This window comes from Podarcis vaucheri (assembly GCF_965113315.1).
Source record: "Podarcis vaucheri genome assembly, chromosome: 1".
NCBI classification, from domain to species: domain Eukaryota; kingdom Metazoa; phylum Chordata; class Lepidosauria; order Squamata; family Lacertidae; genus Podarcis; species Podarcis vaucheri.
In genome coordinates, this window is record NC_138759.1 from 49,199,394 (window position 1) to 49,220,199 (window position 20,806).

Sequence of the window (20,806 nt, forward strand, 5' to 3'; positions counted from 1 at the left end):
CATTTCCAAATACTTGGTGAGATTATTAGCTTCACATACGGCAATATCACACCAGGATCAACTGAGCCACTCTGTTCTTGACAATACTGTTACTTCATTTGTCACAAAATAAACACTGTACGGTAAAAACCTACGCTCCTGAGTATACCTTGGTTGGGCTGATATTAAATAATTCCACATTTACTCTAGAAACAGAGGAAGTTGTCTTATACTGAGGCTGGATCTAGACATGTCAAAGAAGCGATTCAGTTAAACGCGTTGCAAACTCATACAGGGGAATCTGGGAGGGAAAGATGGGACTCCACAGTGCCATCTGGTGTCACAGGGTTATATAACACTTTTTCTTTACCAGTTTAGCTGAGTCCAGAGTCAGCTTTCATCCACCTTACTCAGTAGATGGCAGCAAATCTCCAGGCAGCCCTACTTGGACCTCTACTGAGGAAAACATGTGCTATACCATGGGCAGGCAAACTAAGGCTCGTGGGCCTGATACGGCCCAATCGCCTTCTAAATTCGGCCCGCGGACAGTCCAGGAGTCAGCATGTTTTTACATGAGTAGAATGTGTCCTTTTATTTAAAATCCATCTCTGGGTTATTTGTGGGGCATAGGAATTTGTTTATTCCCCCCTCCAAAATATAGTCCAGCCCCCCACAAGGTCTGAGGGACAGTGGACTGGCCCCTTGCTGAAAAGGTTTGCTGACCCCTGTGCTATACCATGGAGCCATGACTCTTTATTCCCCTCACTCTTAGATGCTATAAATGATTTGCCCATGCCCCCCATTCCAGATGTTAAAACTGAAAATGAATGCATGTCTTTTCATAAGCGCCACAATTCAGGAGACGGTTGCATCACTTGGTTTCCTTTGCCATTAGGCAATAAGCCAAAGGAAAGTGGAATCAACACAGTGAAACTGTTGCAGAACCTAGGCTCCCGAATAGAGGTGTGTGCATGCGTGCGTGCGTGCACATGTCATTCATGTAATCTGAAAACTAAACCAGACCAAACAAAGAATGTCTCAAATATTAATGGTCCAGGTTAGATTTCAGGACCATGTGTGGTGTAGGGAGCCAGTGTGGTGTTAAGAGCGGTGGACTCGTAATCTGGTGAACCGGGTTCGCGTCTCCGCTCCTCCACATGCAGCTGCTGGGTGACCTTGGGCTAGTCACACTTCCCTGAAGTCTCTCAGCCCCACTCACCTCACAGAGTGTTTCTTGTGGGGGAGGAAGGGAAAGGAGAATGTTAGCTGCTTTGAGACTCCTTCGGGTAGTGATAAAGTGGGATATCAAATCCAAACTCCTCCTCCTCCTTCACTTTATATGCAGCAACTCCCACCTTCACTTCCTTGTTCACAGTAACCAAGCTTTGGCATGACCTTGAAACTACTTTGTGTTTTGTGAACTGCCCTGAGATATTGTGACAAAGGGGCAGCCTACAAAAACAAACAAACAAACAAACAAACAAACAAACAGGTAAACTGGGGTCATCCCAGACCACAGCTGACCTTCAAACCAGAACCCAGTTCAAACCTTGCTTTCTAATTAGGGTTAGGGGTAATCACAGTTACTGCAGACCAGGAAACATAAGAGGGAATGGCTGTGGGCGGAGGGAGGAGCAAGGAGGGACAAACGGCATTCAAGCAGGCCTCTGGTGCTCAGGAGAACAGACAGACAAAAGGATATGGGGCGTACGAGAGTACAAAGGTAAATTTGCATTCATTGCTCCTCCTACTTTAGCCTTTAGCCCTGGCTACCACAAATGCAGCTCTCAGGTTGAAAAAGATGTCCTCCCTCTGAAATAGACTGAACACATATTCTATTTCAAGTAAGGATGAGCTTGGGGGGAAATAACATTTCACACAGGTGAGAAACAATGGAAGGGAAATCCCTCACAGGTATTGAGGTGACTGCGTTTCTTGGTTCTTATGGAACAACTCCATCTGTTATTTATTAGTTACTAATTCACAGCTGGAACCAGCGTGGGGAAGTGGTCAGTCTGTCAGACTAGGGCCTGGACCAGTCCCTGCCTACCTTAGGGGCTCTTGTGGGGATTAAAAGAGTCGAGGGGAAGAACCATGAGCTCTTGGGAGGAAAAGGTGGTTTATAAATGAAAGTCTGTCTCGCGGCAATTGCATTGTTACCAAGGGCCACTAGAGGGAGCCCATGCTCCTCCAATACAATAACTCGATAGTACCGTAACTTGTGGCTAGGATTGACTTAATTCAGAATCATAGAATTGAGGAGTTGATAGGGACACTGAGGGTGATCTAGTCCAACCCCCTCAATGCAGAAATCTCAACTAAAGCATCCATGACAGGTGGATATACAACCAATGAAGGAGAACCCACCGCCTTCCAATGTAGTCTGTTCCACTGTCAAACAGCTCCTATTATCTTCCCCTAGACCAGTGGTTCCCAACCTTTTTTTGGCCATGCCCCACCTAAGCATCTTTAAAATCCTGACACACACCCACACCCCGTGACATATAATTCTTATTATTCAAAAAGTGAAGCCCTATTCATGTGGAGAAAGCCTAAAAGGCTATTAACGATTAATTCATTTTTGAATTGCCCCTCTTAAAAATCAAATTGGGAACTATGGCCCTAGACCCTCCATTTTTATTTTTTACTTTTGTTAGATAAGGAAACAAGTAAACCATTGAAGTTTGTGTAAGCAAGCTTTTGGGTCAGGCCTCCTTGCAGAACGCGGTACTGCCATGCTGTGTATACATTCCTAGCCACAGACACCAACAGCATTAGTGCAAGTTGAGGCCAGTGGTTGTGCAACTCAGTCACCACAATTGACCACTGGCTGCACACAAGCCACTAAAACCTTTGAAAAGGCATAATCAAAGGGATTTTTCACTGTCTCTGAGCAAAGTTTCTGTAAAAAGCCAGTGGCAATTACTTACTTACTTATTTTTACATTGATATACCACTTCTTTCTTCCAAGTAGCTCAAGGTGGCGAGACATGGTTCTCCTCCTCCCCTTTTCATCCTCACAACCACCCTGTGAAGTAGGTTAGGCTAAGAGATGGTGGCTGGCTGGCCTAGTGAGCTTCCCGGCTGAGTGGGGATCCACACTCTGGTCTCCCAGGTCATAGGTCCAACACTCTAACCATTACACCATACTGTCTCCATACAGGAATGGAATCCAGAATTTGGCCTGCCTTTGACTTCTTGCACATGCAAATGAGTTTGACACACCAAGGAGACTTCTCCCCCCCTACTACACTTCTCTGTCTTCGAGAAAGAAAGAAATCCAGGAGGCATTTAACGGATTAGCAGCACAACATTATGAAAAGAGATTTATGAAAGGGCAAAGTCACGTTACAACCATCTGCCTAGGCTGACTTGCCTGATAGCTGGTGGCTACTCCAAGGTGCTGGGATGTGCAGGCCTCACCGACAGCAGAGTGTGTTCAGATGCTAATACTGTGTGCTTATTGAGGAAAGCCAGGAGGGGAGGGAGCCACCTGAATTTGGGCAATAAATAAGATGAGGTAAATTTTGCCGTTGGCTAGCAAGAAGCAGCCTTGGGAAAGCTACAAAGGTATCCTATTGTTTTAAAGAGCTTCAAAAGTGTAGCAATGTCTATCTGCTGCCGCCACCCTGCCCTGCTTGTGAATTTGTAAACAAACCCCATAAAAAGCCTGTTAAGTCTTCATACCTCTTGCCTTGCAAGAGAACCAACTCTGTGGAAGGCTGCCCTTGAATCGTCCTGCCACTCTGAGGAAGTGGGAAGCACAAAAATGGTATACGAGAAGCATGTAGTTTTTGCAGCCAAAGCGGAATAAATACAGATAACTGTTTCCTAAGTTGCCAGCCTATGCTTAGGGGAACTGCCTGCACATAAGCCTAGGAGCGTTTTGGTCATACTTGCATATTCAACCAGAAACCCAAGGAAGCAGAATAGGAATATCATTCCTCTCACCACACTGAAAAAAAGACTCACCTCTTGTGTAACTGGAGGTAAAACTAGTCTGAAAGGTTTGGCCAAACATTCTTTAAGAGTAAGCTGTGGTTTTGATTTGAGGCAAACTATGGAGTATTGACAAAGAACATCTAACTGGGATTCTCAGTTGATGGGACGGGGCAGCTGGCAGAAAAGTCATAACATGCTTGGCAAAACGGCTCCTCTCCCCTCAGGAATGGCGGCAAACCACAACCTCCACCAATGGAGAGTGTTCTAGTCACCGCCCATCATTCCCTCAGAAAGAGTGCCCTGCCAGCGGGCATCTTAATTCCGCCTCCTCGTCGCAACAATTTGGTTTTTGGCCGAGTGGAATGGTGGCAAGCTGAGTTCGGACTCTCCCTCCCAAGAGAAGGAGCAAAAGTTCACTTTTTGTTGCCTGAGGAGGAGCTCTGGCGCGATATCATGATCTGATAGATGGTCTCCCGGAAGTGCTGGTCCTGAGTCAGCCTCTTGGCCGCTTGCTTCAGGTCTTCTATGCTCTCGGCCTCCGAATACATGAACGACTGGGACTGCCGCACTGAAAATGAAAACAGCACACAACACTTAGTGCCGGGAGAGAGCCACACCAGGCGAGGAATGGGGTTGTTGAATCTGGAAGCTATTATGATAAAGTTTGACCTAGGTGGTGTTTAGCAGAAATGACTGAGGGCTCGTCCACACAACTGCTTGTCCTGCCACTTTCCCCCGGGGAAACCTGCTGTTTACTGCTGAATCAGAACAAACATCAACCGGTTTTTCTGAAGACTGGCAAATTTGTTCCAATTCATTTGTAAGCGGTGGGTTTTCCCAGGGAAAGCGGTGGGACACATGAAAAACTGCTCAGACACATGCCTAGGAAGCCCAAGACAAGCACAAAACCTCTTGGACTGATGCTTTCTAGGCAAGGGACAAGCGGAAGTGTGGTCTTGAGACCTCATTGTATGCATATAATTCAGTGCAAAGGCCAAAGAAGAAAGGTCAACTCACTCAGCCACGGGGGCTCACAGGCCCATCAGAGCCAGAGCATGAAAGGGAAAGGGGTGTCAGAGCTGGTCTTAGCAACTGCATCCAAGTGTTGTAAGGCAGGGCTCTTGCAAAACCTGCACTTGGCACCCCACAATGCAATCCCACAGGCCATAGGAGAATATGGGGAATAGCACCTACAGTCAAGCCAGGAGTTGCTGGATCTCCTGCGGTGGAAACGGCAGCTTTTTATCCTGCGAGTGGCCGCCTTGTGGAGGTACACAGAGTTCTTCATGATCACGGGCATCTTGGCTTCCAATTCAGCATTTCGGATGCACTCTTCAAAGAATTCTGCAGGGAAGAGACACCCAAGGGACCCAGTTAATATGTGCCTTAGGCAGCCTCAGTTCAGGCAGATGTAGCATTTTGGAAAATCTCCTTGAGGAGATTCAATTCCGGCTGACGAGGATCAAAAGTAGGTTTCTGCTTTCAGTTGTTCATCTGGATTTTTGGGGTTATGGCACCGGACGTGTTGAGGAAGGCAAGATAAATTATGGCTCGCTTACTTTTCAGATTGCTGACGTCGACTTTCATTTTTTCCTCCTTCTCTTTGTTACGGTGCTTGCAGTTCAGGCCTTGCTCCAGGCTCTGAAGGGCCTCCTCAGCCTCCTGTAAACGCTTCTCCAGGTCCATGCGAACCTTCACCTCTGCCTGAGCAGGAAGGAAATCAGGCAGCCCTCAACCAACCAATAAAAATAACCCAGGGAAAGAAACAAAACACCAAAAGACAAAACGTAAGCAAGGACTTCCTTCCTTCCTTCCTTCCTTCCTTCCTTCCTTCCTTCCTTCCTTCCTTCCTTCCTTCCTCTCTCTCTCTCTCTCTTTCCCTGTCCTCTTCTAAGGCACATCCGGGAACTTGTATGCTGTGACCTTTTATATTGCTATTATTGTGAAGTTCATGCGTTATGTGTGTAGGAATAGGCCATATAACTTTTTGAACAAAGAATATACCTTCAGCTGTTGGCAAGAGAGAGCGAAGGATAATGAGATTGTTTGCTGAGCCTAAAGCAGAAGCCAAATTGGTGTACAACTCTATGCTATCAGTAGGGATGGGTGAATCAGTCAATTTCAGTTTCTCTCAGTTTCTCGTTTTTCCAATCTTAAGTTCAGTTATGCAGATTTCCACATTAGCTTGTGATACATATATTTTCAAAAAGTCCTCATGAACATTTATCAGCATTTAAGTACAAATTTCTACAATTTTGCCCAATATACGCATATTTGCAAAGCAATTTCCCCAAATATAATGCATTGTTAATGTTATTTTCACTAATATATGCATTTTACTTTGGCTCAATATATGCATTTTTGTCACATTACTTGGGATTGCAACGTTCAGGGAAGTGTAGCTTCTCTGAATGGCTCACAGGATGGCTGTGTTTCAGTTCTCGTACGGTTTGGGAAAGGGCAAATTAGGTAGAGTCCCCTTTAATTGCAAGCTGATCCAGATCGAACTGAATCCCCAGCTATCAGTACCTTGAGATCTCGCTCGGTTTGCTGCTTCTCAGCGGTCAGCTCCGAGAGCGAATTCTGCAAGGCCTGCGACTGGGAGGAGTAGAACTCCCGCTCCTCCTCCAGAGCTCGGGAGCGTTCTTCATTCTCCTTCATCCTGCAAAGCAGCACCAGAGACACATTCAGCCGCTGTCCCCATTCCTCTGCCTCTTTTGTGTTTCTAGAGTTGCCAGGTTGCAACCCACAGATTGACTCTATACCTTCAAATCCTTCCACGCGACAGAAGTGGCTCCTCTTTGGCCCATTCCCTCCTCTGCCCCCATTTTCCCACTCCCTCTCCTGCCCGTGGGATGACACAAGATGGCAGGAGCCACAGAGTCAAGGGAGGAATGGATACAAAAAGCCACAGATGCCAAGTCGCCCGCTTCTCTCAACCATCAACCAGGTTGCGAACAGGGAATCCTGCCTGTTTGGAAGACTCTCCTCCCCACCCCCCACCCCTCACCTTTTCTCAGCCAGGAGTTTCTCCTCCAGCAGCTGGAGCATTTTCTCCTCAATCTGGTGCAAGCTGCTCTGCAGACCCCCGGCAGCATCAGGTTGCTCACAGCTCGGGCTGGTCGGGGGCTGCAACTTGCTCTGGTTCTCTTCCAGCATTTCCAGAGTCCGTTGCTTTTCCAGGGAGAGCGCCTTCAAGCCACACAAACAGGTTGGATTGGTTACCCCTTACAATAACTCAAAAAAACTTTCTGTTCACATAGGGGGCTCGTCCACACTTCCTCTTTCCCTGCCACTCTCCCCTGGGGAAACCTGCTCTTTACCGCTGAATTGGGGCAAACATCAATTGGGTTTTTCGTGGATGGACGTTTTCTCTGATTCAGCAGGAAAGAGCAGGTTTTCCTGGGGAAAGTGGCAGGGCATATGGAAAAACCACTTGGACCTGTGTCCAAAAAGCACGGGGCAAGCAGAGAACCTCTTGCTTGCTAGGAATGGGACAAGCCAAGTGTGGATGAGCCTTTAGTTGCAGTATGATAAGCAGAGTCGCTACCTTTCCCTTGATAGCAGTCCTGTGCCTTTAAACACACCCTTGTTAAATGGAAACTTTGCAGCTTGACCCTTTCTCATCACTGCGTCTCAGTAACAGAAGAACCTTGACCAGCATAATTTCTATCTCTCATTCAGCATTTAGGCAGGCAACCCTTGAGATTACATGGGAAATGTATCATGTGAACAAAGAAAACCCATAATTCTGAGAGTGACTTTCCAAGACAATTATACCAGGAGGAAATGGTTTTATTGGAGGTAAATTAATTTGTTGAAAGACAATTTTGTTGATTTCAGTGTCTATTTCTATTTTTTTCCAGTCTTGACATCCGTTTTTCCCATTTCCACATCTCTTTGTGGTTTTTAAAAATGAAGACGGCATCAAAATTCATATACATTTTCAAGCACATTTCTCTTAAAATAATGCAATTTTGCCACACTCTGGGATGCCTTTTGTGATTGGTAAGCAGCATTCCAAAATTTAGAGAAGTGCCACATTTCAAGGAATGAAATGTTCAAAGAGTTTTGGTTCATGTATTGGTTCAGGAAATGAAAACTGGGTATTAACGTGTGAGTCACAAAATGTATTGCAAAAAGCCCAGGAGTCCATTGTACGATCTCCTAAAACACCCCTGCCATGAATAAGGGAATTGTGCTATAAGCAAAACATCTTTCCTTGAAGCCTTAAGATTTTAGCTCTTACTGTATAGATTAAAAACTCATTCTGAAATGATTTCCATAGAAAACAGTTGCTAGATCTTAAAGGCTGTCATCTGGAGAGAGGTGGAAAGTAAGACACCTACTTCCAGGGTCTTCTGCAATGTCTCTGTCAGGTTTCGGAGTCCTTTCTTTTCCTCCTCCACTCCTCTGAGGGACTGGGCAGTCATCTCCAGCTCCCTGGAAAACAACCAATTGGAGGAGGAAATTTTGATTCGTGAAGCCTTTGCCCACCTAGCGCCCTCCAAATGTTTGGGACTACAACTCCCATCAACCTTGGTCAGCACAGCTGGTTGGGGGGGGGGTCTGGGCAGGTGGGCCTGGCTTTGCAGAAACAGCCTTGCAAGTGGCACGTTCACCATGACAGCACTAAGGTAACTATTACTGGAGTTTGGTAACTATTTTGCAGCTGTGTGCCAAAAGACAGCGTCTGGTAAAAATGCTGCTTGAAAGAATAGCAAAATTTAAGGCTTATTAACTTCAGCTTAGGAAAGTCATTCTGAGCACAAGAAAAACCTGAAGGCCAGATCCAAAAGAGGAGCCCAAATTGCCAAAGGAGGAGCACACATGTATTGATATTATATGGAGGTCAGTGTACAAGAACTAGGCCAGTGGAGGACACAAGGATAGTTAAGAAGCGATGGGATGTACCAGGAAATAAGGGCTTTCAGTGAGGGCTTACTAAGGTGGCCATTCCCTCAAGATAATCACCCCTAGCTGCCAATGAAAGGACCCACTTTTTCACCAGGCCGCTTCAGAGTTCAGGTACTATTACCGTTTAATCTGCTCTTGCTCCACTCGCAAATCTTGCACCACCTCCTCAAACTGCTGCTTCTCTGCCTCCAGTACTTGGTTGAGGTGCTCCAGAGCCTTAAGAGAGAAGAGGAGGAGGTACATGGAAAGCCCAAAAGGCTGCAAAGTTCCTTATCTCGTACTGTGTCAGGTGCTCACATGTGGAAAACACTTCCATGTAGAAGACAACACAAACCTTGCACAGGTAACATCACACAGCATTTGCTGTATGCAAACACACAGAAGGAGGTAGTAGCAAATCACACTTCACCGTGGCCTGGTTCTCAATGAATCTAAGCCATCTAAGTTTGTGAAACTGAACTATGACTAGACCTACTCTGGTTAGCTAACTATGGTGTGTTTGTAGCCAACAAACCACAACATGAAACCATGTTTTAAAGATGGCTTAGAAATTTAGGGGTGAGTTAACTTTAGTTTCTCTTTGTGTCTGAATCCACTATCCTGGCATGTTGTGGTTCCCCACCCCAGATGACTGCTAGGCTACAGAGGTGCAAGGCCAGAGCATTTTGAAAACAAAACCAGGATAGGGTGAAATAAAGCAACGGTTCCTTTGCCTGTGTGCAAGATTTAATCCAGTTTATTTAACAAACTATAGTTAAAACAAACTATGACTAAGGGTAAAGCGAGAATGCAGCCAATATGTGCATATGCAGCAACAAATGCACAATACAAGTCCGTACGTTCAGTGATCAGTAGGGACAACCATATTATAATTTCCAATATAGAAGTGCTCTCCACAGAGAATTTTAGGAAAGGAGGGTAAACCTGTGGCTTTCCGGCTGCGGCCTGTCTCTCTCAGCCCCAAACAGCATGCCCAATGGTCAGGGAGGGATGACTGGGAGCTGTAGTCCAGAAATAGCTGAAGGACCCCACCCCTGCTTTAAAGAGATGCCATCAAGGTTTGTCCAGGATGACCACTTTTTTAAAAATTAAAAAATAGAAGCACTATATGAACAATATTATTGTATTTTTCTGCCTATTCATTTATTAATTGATTTTAAAAAAACAAAACCACTTGTGATGTGCAAACTGATCTGGGGGTAAATTATTGATGCAGTGATGAGGCATGGTGTGAAAAGCAGCTAGTGCTTCAAAACTTGCAGAACTATTCCTCCCCCCCCCAAATATTCTATCTATATTTAGATAGAATGAAGTTGGTGTGCTTCCAGGAAAGCCTTTAAAAGTGTTGCATCTGCCTTCACCCTAAGAAGAGATCATGATACTGTACAATCACTGGACCCCAAGCTGCCCATAATTTTATTATCACAGATTTTCCTAAAACCCCAGAGGCTCTTCATTCTAAACCTCTGGAGGGGGGGGAGACAAAAAATGCAACTTTTTTCTATTGCATTAAATGGAAGTCTTGCTCTTACACATGTTGTCAATAAACAAAGTCAGAAAGTTAAAAGGAGAATAAACCTCTCTCTGCTCCCTCTGTAGACACAGCTCTTCCGTCTCTTCCATCAGTTTATCTGCAAACAGACAGGGAAAAGTGAATGGAAGCAGATTGCTTAAGACAGTTGGACAGAAATTGCATGGACCTTGAAACACAGCACAGCGAGAACCTCGCTTCTTGCATATTGTGCTGTGATTATTTGAATTTACTATGATGAGATTGCTTTCATGTGTTCTCGTCTCCCACCAGTCTCCTGCCAAATGAATTATAAATGACAACAACAACTTCTTCAGCCTTTAGTGCCTTCCTTCCAAGAGGGTAATTGTCTACTAATGTATCTAGATTTACAACTCCTCTCATCAAGTAGGATGGCATCACTGCCTTAACGGATGGTTAAAAAGAGTACACACTGAACAAGGTCAGCAGCAAAGCAGTGAAAAAGGCTCACTCCTAGTCCTTAAGGGGCTTTGACTGTGTTCATACATTTGGGGGAGGAAGCACGCACTGTGAAACAACAGCACAGTGTTCCCAGCTCCCATGCAAATGTTTCAGGGTGGGATTTGCATGAGAACAAGTGGGTGGGAGGTGCTTAAATTTCCCATTGCCTGATTCCAGTCTATTAATTCGCCATTCAGAAAGCCCAGCCCCTTACCCCATCTGGCCTCAGCAATCCAAACCCAAGATTTGCCAGGGTGAACACAGTTTGGGATAGATGGTTGAGCTGGCTGAGCCTGGGCTATACCAGTCCCCCATCCTCCGTCAGCTAAAGACAGGCATCCCCAAACTCGGCCCTCCAGATGTTTTGGGACTACAACTCCCATCATCCCTAGCTAACAGGACCAGTGGTCAGGGATGATGGGAGTTGTAGTCCCAAAAACATCTGGAGGGCCATGTTTGGGGATGCCTGGCCAAAGATATGCTGGTATAAGTCCCGCATCTGGGCTCAGTCAGGGTTCAGCCCAAGCCGACTAAGTCAAAGCTAGGGTGAATCCCTAAAGAAGAGGCCTTCTGGGAGAGGGGAAGGAAGTTTTTAATATTCTGTTGGAAACTGCCCAGGGTAGCTGAGGCAACCCAGTCAGATGGCAGATGGGTAGGGTATGAGTAATTATTATTATTATTATTATTATTATTATTATTATTATTATTATCAGTAGTAGTAGTAGTAGTAGTAGTAGTATTTTATTACCACCGCCCCATTCCAAACTCCAGTCACTCAGATATGTGTGACCTTGCAACCCAGAAGTTACACTGCCAAATAAGGTGGTGTAAGTCAAAGTGCCCCACATCTGTCAGTAGTAGCTCCACTCCTGAACAGAGTTTGGGCTAGAGATTAGTTATATTTGCCTAATTTACCCTGCATAAATTATGCTGTCTTCCTATAGTCCGTCCCTGTGCTTCGACATGGGAGGGGCACCGCAAAGGCCTTCCCTACTTGATCTCGATGGGCAGGTGTCAGGCTACGACAGGAGCGGGAAATGTTCTCCTGAAAATGCCCCCACCCCCCACCCCGAGTCACATTAACTTGGAAGCTTCCATCACAAGATCAAACGAATATCTTTGAACTTAGGAACGGTCTGCGCTCCCAAGGCACTCATTAACTCTGCTTTATTTTTGTCTGCTGTAATAGCTTAGCAGAACATGCTGCTTAATTGAGGTCACTGGCGATGAGGTCTTGAAGGTACACAGGCAGAACTGTTAACTCAGCCATCATTACAGAAAGGAGGTAGGGACCTGGGATGCTGCATATGGGGGGGGGGGTCATTACACCTGTCACACACACCCCAACAACATGTTATAAAGCACACTGTACACTGATGCCACTCTATAAATGATACAATGCATTAATCATATACTGATTTGTGCTGCTGATACGCTATTCCTCCCTGAGGACTAGCGGCTGTTAGTTCCAACCTAAATACTCCTGTTTCTCCTTGGCCAGCTGGAGTCCCTGGGCTTCGAGGCTCTCAATCATGGCTTCTCCCAGCTGAGCGTTTCTCCAGGTCCTGAAGAAAAGAACAAATGGAAGGATGGAAATAGCTCCTTTTAAAGAACAGCCTGCTGTCAAGTTTGCACTCTCCCCTCTCCCTGTGGCTGTGAAAGCAGAAGAACCTCTTCACAAACACTGAACAGAGAGCGAGGGAGGGAGATGGCCTGTGAAAAAAAGGTGAGTGGGCAGCCTGTTCCCCAAGTACATTAACCTGAACAGATAGGCTACCAGCTGGAGATAATGAAAACAAATCGCCAACACGACGATGGATCAGGAAACTCATTTCTCTCCAGAGAACAAAATGGCAATAAAAGCGTGGGGCCGAAGTAATTCATCAAGTCTTTTTAACCATCTCTTTCAATTTCCTAGGCTTTCTGCGGCTCTCGTAGCTCCAAAACTCTCCCCTTGTGTCCCACAAATCACAACCCTCCCAATTTCCCTCCACAGGCAGATTCTACATCCTGAAAGGCTGGAAATGTGAACCCCAAAGCCAGGACGTGGGCCAGGACCACACTGAGATTTCAGAGCAACAGGTGGATCCAGAGCTCAGGATTGATGAATAATTTGAATTAACTGCTGGGGAAGCCCGAGTGCTCTGTTGCTGTTGGCTGAACCTTCCAGGCCTCTCGGTTGGTGCTCAGGACGCTCTGCAGACGACACCCTTTCTCCCTAGGCTACAGCATCACTGCCCCTGATTTGCACCAGCTTCTGAGTGCTTCTGCTCGGCCGGAATGTGTCTTTGAACTGTGACGGTGCTTCTTGCTTATCCAGATGGGTGCAGGGTTACCTGTGTGCATGGACGTGCATGTAAAAATCAGTGGTATTTGTGTGGCTCCAATCTACTTTACAGGGACGCGGGTGGCGCTGTGGGTTAAAGCCTCAGCGCCTAGGGCTTGCCGATCGAAAGGTCAGCAGTTCGAATCCCCGCGGCGGGGTGCGCTCCCGTCGTTCGGTCCCAGCGCCTGCCAACCTAGCAGTTCGAAAGCACCCCCGGGTGCAAGTAGATAAATAGGTACCGCTTACCAGCGGGAAGGTAAACGGCGTTCCGTGTGCTGCGCTGGCTCGCCAGATGCAGCTTTGTCACGCTGGCCACGTGACCCGGAAGTGTCTCCGGACAGCGCTGGCCCCCGGCCTATAGATGTGAGATGGGCGCACAAACCCCAGAGTCTGTCAAGACTGGCCCGTTCGGGCAGGGGTACCTTTACCTTTACCTTTAATCTACTTTACAAGAGGTTTTGATCTATAAAGCCTTAAACGGCTCAGGACTGCAAGACCTCAAGGACCACCTCTTTCCATATGAACCTTCCTGGACCCTGAGATCATCTTCTGAGGCCCTTCTTCATGTGCCTCCTCCTCGAGAAATCCGGAGGGTAGCAACACGAGAAAGGGCCTTCTCTGCAGTGGCTCCCCTTCTGTGGAATGCTCTCCCCAGGGAAATTCGCCTGACACCTTCATTATACACCTTTAAGCGCCAGGCAAAACCGTTCCTTTTCAACCAGGCCTTTAGCTGATCCAGTTTACATCCTATGCCCTTTTAAAATGTGGTTTTTTGTGTGGTAGAGTATTGGGTTGCTGTTTTTATTTTTATTAGGTATTTGTGGTTTTAAATCTTGATTTTATATCTTGATTTTATTCTGTGAACCACCCTGAGACCCCTGGGTATAGGGCAGTATATAAATTCAAACAACAACAATAAAATTCACACCTGTTGCTTGACCAGATTTTTCCTCTGCCCCCCCCCCCCGGCATTTGCCCCCCACCCAAAGGTTGCCCAACAGGGAATGCAGCCCCCAATGCTGGAAGCATTCCCTGAACTAGATGAATGTCGTCCCTCCCTATATCTGAGGCCCCTGGACTGAGATTGCCACGCAGAGAGCAAAATGGACGTGACTGCTCTGCTATGGATGGCCAGTTTGCTTGCTTCTGTCCCGCCGAAGCCCACATTTTTCACAATGCTCCTTGACCTTCATGGCCACGGGCTCTCTGCTTCTCTCCTAACAAAGCAACTGCATGACTGGTGGAGCAATTCCTCAGAGCTATTTTAAACTCCTCTGGGCAGCAAAGGTGCTCTTCGGTGATTTTGCTTCTGCAGCAAGGACTACGCAAGCAGCAATCTAGATTGTTACAGTGGTGCCCTGCAAGACGAATGCCTCGCAAGATGAAAAACTTGCTAGACGAAAGGGTTTTCCATTTTTGCGTTGCTTTGCTAGACGAATTTTCCTATGGGCTTGTTTCGCAAGATGAAAACGTCTTGCGCTTTTTTTAAAAAGCCGCTTGAAGAGGCGCAGTTGCGACGGACCGTGCTTCGCAAGACGAAAAACATCGCAAGACGAAAAGACTCGGTGAACGAATTCTTTTCGTCTTGCGAGGCACCACTGTACAGTGGTACCTCGGGTTACATACGCTTCAGGTTACAGACTCCGCTAACCCAGAAATAGTACCCCAGGTTAAGAACTTTGCTTCAGGATGAGAACAGAAATTGTGCTCTGGCGGTGCGGCAGCAGCAGGAGGCCCCATTAGCTAAAGTGGTGCTTCAGGTTAAGAACAGTTTCAGGTTAAGAACGGACCTCCGGAACGAATTAAGTACTTAACCTGAGGTACCACTGTACTTGTGACTGAGCTGGGCTGTAGGCCTAGAGTTCTGGAGGGTATGCTGCCCTGCAGACATTCGCTTTGGTTATCAGCTGAAGGCTGGAAGCCAGGCTGCTTGATGGCATACTTAATAGTTTGTAAATTTAGGGGTGAGGCAAGTCCCATAAAGAGGGGAAGAGGAAACAAAGGTTAGGGTCTGAGAACGTTCTGTAGCAGTTCATGAAGCAAGACAAGGGAGGACTGGAGCAGAAGGTAAGCTGACATAGGGAGGTTAGGGGACATTGACATAATAAGCAAGACCCGGTCTGATATGACTCCAGGTGTTTTTTTTAAGGCCTGCCAGACAGTTAACAAACTATACTGTGAACCAGTAAGAGGGTGGAAGCTTCCACAGCCTAATTAGGTGCTGCTGACTCTCTTCCCTCATTCATTTGCACATGCAAGGGGTGAGCCGGCCGTTTAAAAGTGCATCAGAGGAAATCCAATAATGTCCAGGGGTGAGTGGGGCAGACATTCATTCATACAACAGTGAACTGCAGTCCCATGTGCACCCCCAAAATCGGCTGTGGGGGGCTGGGGGATCCTGCAAAGCAGTGTGTCTGCAGGACAGACGAGAGGAATAGGATGTCATGCAAGTCCACTTATGAGATTTTCCAGCCGCCCATTGTTTATTATCTCTGGGATAATGGGTCCCAGGTCAATATGGAGCATCTGGAAACTCACGCTTGCAGCTACTGGCAGAACAACCCGGTGCATGTTCACTCACAAGCCACTTTTCCGTTTCAGTCACACCCGCCCAGAGGGTTGCTTAGGACTGCTGCATAGATGGCCAATGCTATATCTGATGCATAAGCGCCTTTTATGAAAAGTTATTATGTGCTTCGTCCTGCTATTGCACTTGTGTGTGACCTTGCTTCCCCAGTATGAGTACACACACAAAACCTAGAATAAACCCTGGTGGGTGAAAAGGGTTGTTTTTTTTAAATTGTTCCCTGTAAGCTTCAATGAAATAAAATCTTTCTAGCTGGATATAAACTGCTGGTATGGAGCAAACAGCAAAACTTAAGCAGCTTAGCTGACGATTATAGGGCTCTAAAAGTTCCCCATCTGTTTTGGGAGTGCCTCCCACTGTAGCCCTTGCCTTGCTTACTTCTCGGAGATGGAAAGAGCTTCCCCTTTCATTATGTGAAACACAGCATGAAGGTCAGGAGGACAAGCACTTGCAGTCCAGTTCCAGGCTCAGTGTGGGGTCCCTAAGCCCACTGAAACAATATAAAACACACCTAAATGCAAGCGTGCAGCTCAGTCCTTCTTATGTTTATGCACTGGACTCACTGGAAGTACATCTGAGTGTGCAAAGGTTTGCAGCCTTAGTAAAAAAACACACATGCTTGCTGAATATTACAGGTGTGCAAAAGCAGGGTAAGAATCTTGGAGTAACAGACTTCTTTGTAGAACTTTGGGGAGCTGCATGAATGCTGAAGAGAAGAACATAATGAGATTCATCTTGAAATGCATCTATGGTCCTAGTTGCCTGTATCTAGATTAGGAGGGAAGGGACCTCATTTCCTGGCCACAGAAGCACAATAGTAAGTGCCATAAGAAATACTCCTGGACACATTAACCTAAGTACAGAGGCCACTTTGCAAAGTTCCCTAGTCTTAAATGTACTGTTCTGCTAGTCAGAACAATGTGCCTACTAGGAAGTTACGAAATCTGGGACTTGATGATGCAGTGGTACCTGGAGAAAGCAGCTTTCATTCTCAGAGTCAAAGCCACAATCCGGACAGAGTTAAGTACCTTTAAATGCCATTGATTTCACTGGGAGAATTAGGAATGTGTGTCTAAGTTCTTAACTCTGGCTGGATATGCCCACAATTCCCATTCCCCTTTATTCCTGCCCACCCCTCAGAAAATCCCTCCACTTCAGTTGTCATACCCAATTTTCACTTGATCCCAGCTCCAAATCTCCCCACTAAATTGTAGTTTAGCTTGATGAGAACAAATTGCTGCAAGCTCCATCAGGCTTGCATGTTCTTCCTTCCCCTCCTCTGGTGGAGTTGCAAGGAGTTTGGGAGCTTTTGGTTCTCTTTTTTTCTTAACCACACTGGTTAACACTGAGTATGGTTTGTTTGAAACAAAGCAACTTCAAACTATAGTTTCATGAGATGGCTTGTTTAAACAAACTGCAGCTAATGTTAACCACGGCTGAGAGGTTGAACAAAATGCTGAATTCTGGTTAAAGTAAAACTGAAGCAAAGGCATCAAAATTTCTCCTTGTGGCTGGGCTGAGGAGAGGGGCATGCAAGCTCTTCATTCTCATCACAGATTTCTGACCGTGGCCATATTCTTGCCATTATCTCCGTTACCCTCTTGGCTTTACTACTACAAATTATATATTTTGGGATACAGCCCCCAAAGAGCAGCAGATAGTATTAATACTAACAATTAGAGAATTAATGAAACCAGAGCTTAGGTAAATAGTAGCTTTAAAGTAAGCACAAGCCTAACAGAGCAGCTCCTCAGATACTTACACTTTCCCGGACTCCTGTAGCATTTCCAGCCACTGGGCTTGTTCATATTCTGATTCTGCTGCCAGGACAATGGTACCCTTAAAAGAGAAACACAGCGGCTATGAAGAGAGAAGTGGTATGAAAATATTAGGGCTGTTGCATGGGCCCATTGATCTGATTTGGGGCCTAACCCAGTGTTTCAGAGTGGTCCTGATCCAACCCTGGATGATCTGGGGCCACCCCAATCCTGATTGTAGACCTTGCCCAGTCATGCAATTAAGCATGTGGTCAGCAAGGGAAGGAAGGAAGGTCACACCACACACACACACACACACACACACACACACACACACACACACACCTGGCTGCACCCACTTTTGACTGGATGAAAAGTGGGTGGAATGGACCTAATCTGTCTCAGGGTGATTTGGGGCTGCCTCAGTCTGATCTGGCCCAAATCCCAGGTCCACCTGAACCTCTTTGTTTGTGTCTGACGAGTGTCCAGGGAGTATATCTGTACTAGACATATCAGTTTTATGCTAATTTAACAGGGGAAGAAGGCCTGTCGCTCAGTTGCAGAGCATCAAGTTTGCATGCAGAAAATCCCAAGTTCAGACATCAGCATCTCCAGTTACAGACCCCCCAAGTGTCCCTATATTCCAGGGACGTCCCTGATTTAGAGAAGCCGCCCCGGTTTCTGATTTAATCCCGGAATGTCCCACTTTTCTTTAGAATGTCCCTATTTTCATTGGAGAAATGATGGAGGGTATAGAGTTATCCAACCCCCGATCCATCTGAAAGCAATCGTGTAAAGAGAAGGGTTATGTTTTTTTTAATGTTTATTGTTTTGTTATATTATTATATGTGTTGGAAGCTGCCCAGAGTGGCTGGGGCAGCCCAGTAAGAAGTGTGGGTTGTATTTCTCTGATGTATTTTCATCAGAGAAATGTTGGTAGGAATGCAGGTGAAGCTGGGAAAAGACCCCCCCCCTCTGAAACCCTGGAGTTTCTGCACTGCCAGTCGTTGTAGGTAAAGCTGACCTAGATGGTCTGACTAGGTATAAGGCATGTTCCTAAGACACCTGCATCATTTTCTCAGTCTTGGGAATTGTAGTTAGATCAGGGATACCCAGTCACCCTCACAAACTATTCTCAGATTTCCCTGGGGGAGAGAGAATAACTATTAATCCCAGGGATCACCACTGTGGAGTCTGTGGGTGCACATGTGCCCACAGAGGCCTTCCCTGGCATCCACAGGGTTCCCTCTCCTCCTAGAATAAGGCTTGAAAGCAGTGCTCTGTTCATAGAATCACAGAACTGTAGAGCTGGAAGGGAGAATCATCTAGCGTAACACCCTGCAAAGAAGGAATCTTTTGCTCAACTGTGTTGCAGTCAATATAGCAGGTTGCGGTGTCTATAACAGTTTCTCCAGTTTGCAAAGGTGGCCACAAGCCCAGAAAGGCTTGTAACCCCTGTTTTAACCAGTTTAATTGTCTAGAAACAGCCTTACTTCTGACACCGCAGCGCCTTATGTCAAAAGCTGCAGTTACAGAAAATAAAACGGGGAGGTCATTCCATTCCCCATAAGAAATATGCAGCGTGGCTATATAGTGGAGAAGGGCTGTAGTTCAGTGGTAGAGCATCCTCATGCAGAAGGTCTCAGGTTCAATCCCCAATATCTCTGGGCAGGGTTAGGAGGACCCCTATCTGAAATCCCAGAGTGTCACTGCCAATCAGTGCAGGCAATACTGATCTAGATAGACTAATGATCTGACTTGGGATAAGGCAGCTTCCTGCATGCGGCAGTTTCAATCACATTCATTTCTCATCTGTCAGCACACTCAGCTTATTCCTTAATTGGCGGCTTGCAACAGCTTGAAAAAATACTGTAAACTGAGGAGGAAAAAGAAATTGTCTTTACGTGGAAGTCCTCATGGGAGATTTTCATTGCATAAGGCATGTTTGGCTCTTCTTTAGCTTCAACGATGCAGCCGCCCAGAGGTATGACACCCTGCGGAGACACACCAAAAATTTAGACTAGCTCGTGTGACTCCCTACTGAGTTGCAGCATGATACAGCTTAAAATGGGATGCGGGTGGCACTATGGGTTAAACCACAGAGCCTAGGGCTTGCCGATCAGAAGGTCGGTGGTTCGAATCCCCGTGACGGGGTGAGCTCCCGTTGCTCGGTCCCTGCTCCTGCCAACCTAGAAGTTCGAAAGCACCTCAAAGTGCAAGTAGATCAACAGGTACCGCTGCGGCGGGAAGGTAAACAGTGTTTCTGTGTGCTGCTCTGGTTCTCCAGAAGTGGCTTAGTCATGATGGCCGCATGACCTGGAAGCTGTACGCTGGCTCCCTCGGTCAATAAAGCGAGATGAGCGCCGCAACCCAACCCCAGAGTTAGTCACGACTGGACCTAATGGTCAGGGGTCCCTTTACCTTTACCTTTACAGCTTAAAATGAGTTAGGGTCAATGGGTATCTATCATGGTGGTTTCTAGCTCACCCTTTGGTGAGATTCGAGAAAAACCAGAAAGTCCCCCATTTAGATCTCCCCTCAGCCACGGACGACATCACTCTTTTTCAGCTTCAGCCCCTCTGCGGTAGCAGCCATAATAATATGGATCTATCTTAGACTGTTATATCTTTAATTTACAAAGCCCTGAACAACTAAGGTCCAGAGTACCTATGGGTCCACTTGAATCCTCATATCCCAGCTTAATCATTGAGATCTCCCATAGTGCCACCGGTTGACCCCTGAGTTAGGCAACACTCAAGTGCCCACAGTGGAAATGACTGGATACCCATTCATTCATATTTAAAAGGGACAAGAATCATAAATATACACATTTGTGTTTTTAATGCCCAGTTAGCACACCTAGGTTCTTCCAGGGATATCTTCTATGAAGAAGATACACAAGAGTCTAGCTCCAGGTGTCTATGTTTGCAGATGCTGCTTACTTTAGGGTGGATATTAAAGTAGCGATTGTTTTCAAAGTTCTTCTTTTCATTCTCAGCATAGTAAAGCAGAAAACTCTCCTTGATGATAAAGAACCTGAAAAGAAAGGAAGACAGAAATATTACATTCTATAAAAACACTTAACTCCCCAATAATTTCATATGGATGACAATACTGCAGGTGGACTGTATCATGATTCTGTGGAAAGTGCTAACATTGTGTTTGACCTGCAGATCTCTCTAGCAATGGGCACCACGCTCTCTCCTTCCAATGACATGTGCTGATCAGCTAGTATTGTAGCTGCCCTTACAGCTCTGTGCTTACAACCAATAGGCTGACCTGACACTATCAGACCTGAAAGGTTT

At 46.2% G+C, this 20,806-nt stretch overlaps 1 protein-coding gene and 1 long non-coding RNA gene across 3 annotated transcripts in view; one reads left to right on the forward strand and one right to left on the reverse strand.

Annotated features, from left to right (window-relative positions):
* PLEKHD1 (pleckstrin homology and coiled-coil domain containing D1) overlaps nt 1–20,806 on the reverse strand; it is a 195,765-nt gene that overhangs the window by 165,986 nt on the left and 8,973 nt on the right. The window contains exons 2-13 of the mRNA XM_082225559.1: nt 20,444–20,537; nt 19,406–19,495; nt 17,507–17,583; nt 12,305–12,396; nt 10,417–10,469; nt 8,960–9,054; nt 8,271–8,364; nt 6,932–7,113; nt 6,451–6,583; nt 5,481–5,625; nt 5,116–5,265; nt 1,341–4,489 (exon numbers count right to left, since the gene is read on the reverse strand). Coding sequence (XP_082081685.1) covers nt 4,335–4,489; nt 5,116–5,265; nt 5,481–5,625; nt 6,451–6,583; nt 6,932–7,113; nt 8,271–8,364; nt 8,960–9,054; nt 10,417–10,469; nt 12,305–12,396; nt 17,507–17,583; nt 19,406–19,495; nt 20,444–20,537 — 1,360 coding nt within the window. The 3' untranslated portion in view covers nt 1,341–4,334. The remainder of the gene's footprint in view (nt 1–1,340; nt 4,490–5,115; nt 5,266–5,480; nt 5,626–6,450; nt 6,584–6,931; nt 7,114–8,270; nt 8,365–8,959; nt 9,055–10,416; nt 10,470–12,304; nt 12,397–17,506; nt 17,584–19,405; nt 19,496–20,443; nt 20,538–20,806) is intronic.
* LOC309534995 lies at nt 4,407–12,471 on the forward strand. 2 transcript variants are annotated; one of them, XR_014220962.1, is made up of 4 exons: nt 4,407–4,541; nt 5,543–5,708; nt 7,606–7,725; nt 12,333–12,471. It is a non-coding gene; the product is annotated as an uncharacterized lncRNA (long non-coding RNA). The 2 variants fall into 2 exon arrangements; XR_014220963.1 differs by lacking the exon at nt 7,606–7,725 and having other exon boundaries at nt 12,333–12,466.